This window comes from Myotis davidii, unplaced genomic scaffold (assembly GCF_000327345.1).
Source record: "Myotis davidii unplaced genomic scaffold, ASM32734v1 scaffold924, whole genome shotgun sequence".
Classification (NCBI taxonomy): domain Eukaryota; kingdom Metazoa; phylum Chordata; class Mammalia; order Chiroptera; family Vespertilionidae; genus Myotis; species Myotis davidii.
In genome coordinates, this window is record NW_006294764.1 from 615,935 (window position 1) to 624,494 (window position 8,560).

Consider the following 8,560-nt stretch of genomic DNA (forward strand, 5'->3'; position numbering starts at 1 on the left):
TTTCCATTACATGTGGAGTTGTGTCCCGGACAACATTAGACTAGTTGCAGTCCATTAGTCCATCGTGTGTGGAGTCTACATGGCATGAGCCGTGTGGGCAACTGCTGGGGAGTCAGGATTCCAGTGTGCAAGACAGAGGGAACTCTTTTGTTTAGGAGCTTATGTATCTCAAATCTTCCCATGCTTGCAGTGGACACACTTATTCTGTCCAATGACCTATTCCCAGGTGTGACTGATGGACAAGTACCTTCCCTATTTCATCCATACTTTACTGAGTATGTATCTATTTGGCCTTCCCTTTACTCCTTTCTAGTTATTTATAACTAGTTAATTACAACAGTACCAAATGGATTGAGAAAATGCTCCAGAGAATGGCTGGTTTGCACCTTATTATATACATTACTATCATAAAAGGGTTACATGAAATTCATTGGTGATAGATTAGGGAGGGAGGAGAAAGCAAGCAAGGAAATTTCTGAGATTGGATACAAAGTAAAAAAGGAATAGACACACACTTCCTTTACACCTGTGGGTATGGGACTGTTAACAGTCAATAACATGATAATAATAATAAGAGGATTTGTGGTTTGCCCTAGCTGGTTTGGCTCAGTGGATAGAGCGTTGGCCTGTGGACTGAAGGGTCCAGGGTTTGATTCTGGTCAAGGGCACATGCCTGGATTGCAGGCTCGATCCCCAGTAGGGGGTGTGCAGGAGGCGGCCAATCAATGTTTCTCTCTCATCATTGATGTTTCTCTCTCTCTCCCTCTCCCTTCCTTTCTGAAATCAATAAAATTATATTTTGTAAAAAAAGAGGCTTTCTGATCTATGTCCTGGTGGTTGTGCCTGGAAGGGTGTGGAAAAAGGGAAGTTACCTTGACATTCCAAAGGTATGCTATTTTAAATGCAAAAAGACAATAGACCAGCTCAGTTAAGGTAAACACTGACCTTTTGTCACGGGAGATACCAGTTTAGGACATGACTACCCACCATGACTTGATTTTAGTTTAAAAGTTTTAGTTTCAGACGATCCTATGTGCTTACTTACAGTCTAGTCCAGGGGTCCTCAAACTTTTTAAACAGGGGGCCAGTTCACTGTCCCTCAGACCGTTGGAGGGCTGGACTATAGTTTAAAAAAAAAGTATGAACAAATTCCTATGCATACTGCACATATCTTATTTTGAAGTAAAAAAACAAAACGGGAACAAATACAATATTTATATTTGCATGTGGCCTGCGGGACGTAGTTTGAGGACCCCTGGTCTAGTCTCTAAGTTTGTAAGGCTGCTATGCAGGCCTCCCCTGAGCTTCTCAGGTTTAGTATGTGACCCCTTCTTTGTCCACAAACCTTATTTGAAGGGGTCATAGAAGAAGGTCACTCTTGAGTTTTCTTGAAGGAGAGGAGAGCTTGTCTGGTGAACAAGCAGGGAAGGCATTTCAAGCAGGAGAAGAAGCATGTGTGGAGGCACAGAGGAATGTGAGCGTGGAATATTCTAGGAGTGGTGAGAAATGGGGTTTGTTTCAAGTCTAGTGGGTACAGGTAAAGGAAAGGCAAGCCTGTGAAGACTAGAACGGTCGGCAGAGACCAGAAAATTAAACATTTTTTCTTGATCCAGAGTCGCTGGAGCTTTGTTTCTTCATTTTATTAGGTTTTATTTTCCACCTCCAAATCAGCTTTTGGTTTGTTGAACCTCTCTATTGTTTCCTTGTTTTCCATTTCATTAGTTTTTGTTTTTATCTTTATTACACTTTCTTGTTTTTTAGCATTTTTGGTTGAATTCTAGCTCATTTATGTTTTAATCTTTTGCAAATCAGGTAGGATTGTCTTGGGCAGTATGTTACAGAAACCTGAAGACAGTGGCTTATTCAAATAAGAGATTAATTTTTCTCAAGAAATTTTGATAAATTTCTCTGCTGTGCATCTGCTTGAGGATGTCATCAACAATCCAGTCTTCTAGCTTCTTATATGTAGTGTGTAACTTTTGTTTTTTTGGTTACATGATAGCTGTTTTTGATGCAAGCACCACACATCTTTGCTCCAGTCTATAACAAGGGAGAAGGATAAAGGACAGTTTCACTAAGAAAACAGTAGCATTCTCAGATGCCACCTAGCAATACTTAATCTCCTTACTAGGGCTCTGCCACCTGGCCCAAGCCAGCTGCAAGGAAGATTGCCAGATTGAATGTGTCAACTGAGAACATTGTTATCTAAGATGTTGGGTAAATAATTAGTATTGTCCATTATTATTGTTTTTAACTATCTTTTTATTGTTGATTTCTAATTTTATTTTATCATGGTCTAGGAATATAGTTTTTGAGAATTGAAATTTTTGGAGAATTCATTTATGTGCATTTTGGTAAATGTTTTATGTATACTTGAAAAAACGCCCACACCTGTCTTGTTGGGACAGGATTAGATCAAGTATGTCAAATTTATTAATATGTATGTTATATCCATACTCATTTCTTGTCTGTTTGAGCTGTTACTGTCTAAGAAGTAGGTTAAAATATGCCATGAAGATTGTGGATTTGCCATTTTCCTTGTTTTTTTTTTTTGTCAGTTTTTATGTTGTATATTACTGTTACTGGACAGGAAACCTAGCCCTGAGCCTAGCACCAGCCGCCGGTAGTGTGTGGATTCTTGAATTCATGCAGGAAAGATTTCTCATTATAGTTCCAAGTGAGTTTTAGAGGACAGCTATTAAATCTGGGGACAGTGAAACAAGGAAGGGCCTAGGATAGAAAAAGCAACAGGAGGGAGATTAGCTAAGAAGTCGAGAAGCCCTGGCATGTGTGGCTCAGTTGATTGGGCATCATCCCATGCACCAGGGGGTCACTGGTTTGAGGTGTACAGGAGGCAACCGATCTTTCACTCTCACATCGATGGTCTCTCTCTCTGTCTCTCTCTCCCTCCCTTCCTCTTCCTCTAAAATCAATAAACTATTCTTAAAAAACACACAAAACAAAACAGAAAAAAGGAGGCCTTAGGGACAGGGTTAGGGGATTAGCCCAGGATGAGCTGCTGCTGCCCATTGCTTCCAGGTTGCAAGTCTTGTGTGGGGTCCCTTAGATGGAGTTTTCATTTTGAGGGTTTTTTAAGGCTGGGGGCGGGGGAGGGGTTAGGAGAGGTCTTAGGGGAGGACCTGAATAGAATATTCATCAGCTTTATGCTGATGTGCCAAAATGAGATTTATTCCCTCCTTGGGTGTGGTTGGCAAATGGCATTAATTGGATTTCTGCTATCTCTCCCTGAGCTGGGGATTTAAGCTGTAATATAGGGGATGTTAATAATACCTACCTCATAGAATCATTTTGAGGATTCAATGAGTTAATATATATAAAGGAATTACACAGCAGAACCTAGTATGTAGCTAGTGCTATAAATGTTACCTATATTATTGCTATTATAACAATTTTTTTAAAAAAATATATTTTATTGATCTTTTACAGAGAGGAAGGGAGAGAGTTAGAAACATCGATGAGAGAGAAACATCGATCAGCTGCCTCCTGCACATCTCCTACTGGGGATGTGCCTGCAACCCAGGTACATGCCCTTGACCGGAATCGAACCTGGGACCTCTCAGTCCGCAGGCCGACGCTCTATGCACTGAGCCAAACCGGTTTCGGCTAACAATTTTTTTTATGGTGAAAACATCTTTATAGTTAGAATTAGCCAGCTGGACTCAGTTTAGGTGACCCCAGTTTTGTTGACAACATCGAAAGTGTCATAGTCACAAGTCAGTTGAATATGTGCCTTCTTTTCTCCCTCAGGCCTGATCAGGTTTTGACCTTGGCAACGTCATTTTCTTAGTGCTTCGTCACAGCTTGTTTGATCTTGTGCTTGTTGGCCTTGACATCCACAAATGAACAGAACAAATGTGTTGTTGTTTTCTATCTTCTTCGTGGCTGACTCAGTAGTTAGGAGTTATAGCGTTCAAGCTTACTTCACCTGGGGACACTCTTCCAAGGATATTTGGGCTGCTTTCAGAGCTGCTGTGTCTTGGGCTGTGGGAAGGTGGGTGATATGAATATCTTTTTTGTTGTGGCTGTGGACTCCTTTCAGCCCTGCTTTCTTGACCTTGAAAGCCATTACTTTGGCTTCTGCTTTGGGAGGGGCAGGGACTTCTGTTGCTTTTGATGCCATCTTCATGAAAAGCAATGACAATTTTTTTTAAACATAACTCTTAACTACTCTGGAATGAAATTAATAGGTAATTAAGGTTACTATTGCTGGTAAGTATAAAACATCACCATGATACCCTAACTTTATGATAAAAGTAAAAGAAAATTAAATTAGTAAAAATAAAGTATCAGTATGCAAATTTTGGGGCCTGACCATTCTAGAAGAAATAATGAAGTAGTCAGATACTAGTTTTAGATTTTTTTGTTTTTAAATATATTTTATTGATTTTTTTACAGAGAGGAAGGGAGAGAGACAGTTAGAAACATCGATGAGAAAGAAACATCAATCAGCTGCCTCCTGCACATCTCCTACTGGGGATGTGCCTGCAACCAAGGTACATGCCCCGGACCGGAATCAAACCGGGGACCCTTCAGTCCGCAGGTGGATGCTCTATCCACTGAGCCAAACTAGCGTGGATTCAATGTTTATTTTTAAATTGCCAGTGTGCATCATATATACCGGTTGGTTGGTTGGTCAGATGGATGGATAGAAGGACAGCTTTTGTTTTTTACATTTTTTAAAATATATTTTTACTGATTCAAGGAGGAAGGGAGAAAGAGAGGGAGATAGAAACATTAATGATGATCGGCCTCGCCCTACCAGGGATGGAGCCTGAAACCCAGGCATGTACCCTGGCTGGGAATCGAACCATGACTTCCTGATTCATAGGTCGAGGCTCAACTACTGAGCACCCCAGCGATTCATAGGTCGATGCTCAACTACTGAGCACACCAGCCAGACACTCTAGTCTATTCTTAAAAAAAAAAAAAAAATTATCCAAATCTATGAATCCTTTGAGATTTCACTGAAGCCCCATGAAGTTTTTCCCTGAGTGCTCATTTCATCAACATCTATATAAATACCTCTGTGCTATATCCAAGGATATGTTTTTATTAAATTTAGAGAGAGAGGAAGGGGAGAAGAGAGAGAGACAGAGAGAGAAAGAAAGAAACATCAATCAGTTGCCTCCCATACATGCCCTGACCTGGGATTGAAACTGCAACCTTTTTGGTGTATTGGATGGATGATGCTCCAACCAGCTGATTCTTTATTCTCTTTCTTATCTGACTATCCATATAGCTTATTGCTTGTCATTTTCTAGATGGTAAAATTGAGAAAAATTGTGCTGCTATGAACATAGGGGTGCATATGTCCTTTCTGTTTGGTGTTTCTGGTTTCTTGGGATATATTCCTAGAAGTGGGATTACTGGGTGAAATGAGAGTTCCATTTTTAATTTTTTGAGGAAACTCCATACTGTTCTCCACAGTGGCTTCATTCCCACCAGCAGTGTACAAGAGTTCCTTTTTCTCCACATCCTGGAGAAAAATCAGAGATACATCAGTTAAACATCTATCCTTTCGGCTCCGTGGGCCGGATAGAACAGCCGACGGCCCGCGGGCCGTAGTTTGCCCACGGCTGTCCTAGACACTAGAGCAAAGTGAGCCTGGAACAAGTTACTATTGTGGTGGGGGATGGAGGGAAAGCAAAGGTGAGAGACATAAGTAAAATCAGAGTGTCTAGGAAAATACTAGCAATGTTTCTCTCTCTCTCTCTCTCTCTCTCTCTCTCTCTCTTTCCCAGTCAGTAGTAACATATACTACTTTTCTATTTCCATTCTCCCCCCAACCTGTGCCACCAAAAAAGAAAAAGAAAGAAAAGCACTCTCTGCCTCACCACCCACCCCAAATAAATAAATAAATGGTTTATTGGCCCTTAGAAATTATATTAAAAGTATAATTTAACTGTTGTTACTATTGTTTTCACTGTGCCCTTATGACGTGACAAGGCCTTCTAGGCACTGTAAGACAAGAATGAATATACGTCCCAGTCTCAAGATGCTCTATAGCCTAGTGAGGAGATATGTAAATTTATAGACAGAACTGTATGATGAATGGAATACTGGTGTTATGAATGTTGTCCTGAGGTAGTATAAATAATTTCCAGAGAGAGTAAAGGAAGACTTCAGCAAGGATAGGATATTTGAGTATAGCTTGAAAGATAAATAAAATTTGAGGAGCTCGAAGAAAGGAGAATAATATTTGATGCAGATGAAAGACAAAATACAATGAGTTATGAACATGTTCATCATCTTGTCCACTTGTTTAAGGAAGTAGGGTTCTTTCTGATTAGTTTGAAACACAAGTTGTTTATCCCTGAATTTCACACATTGTTTTAATATCAGACTTTCTTAAAAGCAGACATTTTGTTAACAACTCAGTGTTAGTTTTCAGATGATGGAGGGAAAAAAAGAAGAGTGACTTTCAGAATGGAGAGCTCTTATCAAAACACAGATGTCTTCTGTAAATAGAGTTGGAAAAACACTGTCAGTGTGTTCTTTGTATATAAATGTCTCATTTAACTTATCCATGCAGGATCTGAAAAGGAAAGCTAGTTCTCTTTTATCAATCACGAGGTACATGACAACAGAATCATTGATGCACTAGGAAGAGAGTTGAATTCCAAATCTTACTAAGTGATCTAGAAGAGAGGAGAGATAGCCAGTGTTCTAAGTTTTTCTGATTAGGGTTCTTGTGGTTCTGAGTGTTTTCCTTCCTCCACCCCCTTCTTCTGTCTGGCCACATTGTTCCTTTGAATTCCACCATAAGCTGTGATGTCTGTCCTATATTAATTGATATGCTAAACTTCTGGGCTATTGTCATTTCAATGAATTTCTGTGAAATAATTTTGGTCTTGGATGGAATAAATTCATCTTCATCAATGGACATGAGACCCTAATGTAATCACAGAGTTTACAGGAAAACATCCCCTACTGAGTCTATTTTATCTAAACTGGCACTAAAACACATTGGCATGTTCTACATATAGAGTTTTTGACCTCATATATTCCTGTTGTCCTTGAGCCTCTTTCTTGTCCTATTTTATTTTCCAGGTGCGCCACCGAGCTTCTGGTCAGGTGATGGCTCTTAAGATGAACACATTGAGTAGTAACCGGGCAAACATGCTGAAGGAAATCCAGCTTATGAATAGACTCTCCCACCCCAACATCCTTAGGTAATGGCTTTTTTTTTTCCTTCCTAGGGGTCAGTGAAAAAGTTAAAACATTATTGGAAGCTTGTTAAATAGCATTAACAGCTAAAAAGGATTCAAGATTTCTTGCTGAATCTGTCTTGCTGGGGTTTAGCTGTTGTGTAGGTCTTTTTCTACCTATTGAGACTTAATTTTTCTGGTAGTTAACTGCATTTACTAAAGCAACTTCATCTGTCTCTCAAATTGCTTTACTCTTAGTAGAAGCTCATTAGAACAGTTGTTTCTTACTGCTGAATTAGTAATTTATCAAAGAGAAAAATATTTTGATATTATTATTTTTAAAATATATATTTTATTGATTTTTTACAGAGAGGAAGGGAGAGGGATAGTTTGAAACATTGATGAGAGAGAAACATTGATCAGCTGCCTCCTGCACACTTCTCCTGGGGATATGCCCACAACCAAGGTACATGCCCTTGACGGGAATAGAACCTGGGACCCTTCGGTCCACAGGCCGACTCTATCCACTGAGCCAAACTGGTTAGGGCTATTATTATTTTTAAATATATTTTTATTGATTTCAGAGAGTAAGGGAGAGGGAGAGAGATAGAAACATCAATAATGAGAGAGAATCATTGATTGGCTGCTTCCTGCACGCCTCCTACTAGGGATCGAGCCTGCAACGCAGGCATGTGCCCTCGACCGGAATCAAACCCAGGACCCTTCAGTCCACAGGCCGACACTCTATCCACTGAGCCAAACCAGCTAAGACATCACAGAAAAAAAGATTTTAGTCTTCATACAGTTACTTAATTTTCTTAATTGCTTTATGAGGAATTGTAATTAAATCAATAAACGAAAATAAAAATTGTTATGCCCCAGACTATATTTTAGCATTCACTTGAGGTGACAGAGTTTACCTTTTTAAAGGAGAATTTTTTAAATAATAGGGTTATGTAATTATTACTTTCTGGTAACTACTATCTGAATCTTCCTTACTCTAATTATCTTGATTTTTTTTGTGTGTGTGTGTATGAGGTGAGTATATTTCCAAATGAAACTATGGGGGCAGCCCTAACCAGTTTGGCTCAGTGGGTAGAGTATTGGCCTGAGGACTGAGGAGTCACGGGTTCGATTCCAGTCAAGGGCACATGCCTGAGTTGCAGGCTTGATCCTGCCAATCAATGATTCTCTCTCATCATTGATGTTTCTATCTCTCTCTCCCCCTCCCTTCCTTTCTGAAATCAATAAAGAAAGATATTTTTAAAAAGCAATCAGTCCCTGAGACACGGTAGTATGGGGGGTGGGGGGTGGGGGGGGAGTGTGGCTAGCGCACGAGAGAGAGAGAGAGAGAGAGAGAGAGAGAGAGAGAGAGGGAGAGAGAGGGGGGT

The 8,560-nt window shown here is 40.0% G+C and overlaps 1 protein-coding gene across 5 annotated transcripts in view; it reads left to right on the forward strand.

Annotated features, from left to right (window-relative positions):
• The window catches only part of TESK2 (testis-specific kinase 2), a 108,463-nt gene that overhangs the window by 31,758 nt on the left and 68,145 nt on the right, over positions 1-8,560 (forward strand). For 3 of the 5 annotated variants that reach the window (XM_006769250.2, XM_015567523.1, XM_006769251.2), the window contains exon 3: positions 7,072-7,193. In XM_006769250.2, coding sequence (XP_006769313.1) covers positions 7,072-7,193 — 122 coding nt within the window. Of the gene's footprint in view, positions 1-2,131; positions 2,218-3,768; positions 4,013-7,071; positions 7,194-8,560 lie in introns of all 5 variants that reach the window. The other 2 variants (XM_015567524.1, XM_015567525.1) reach the window with 2 other exon arrangements.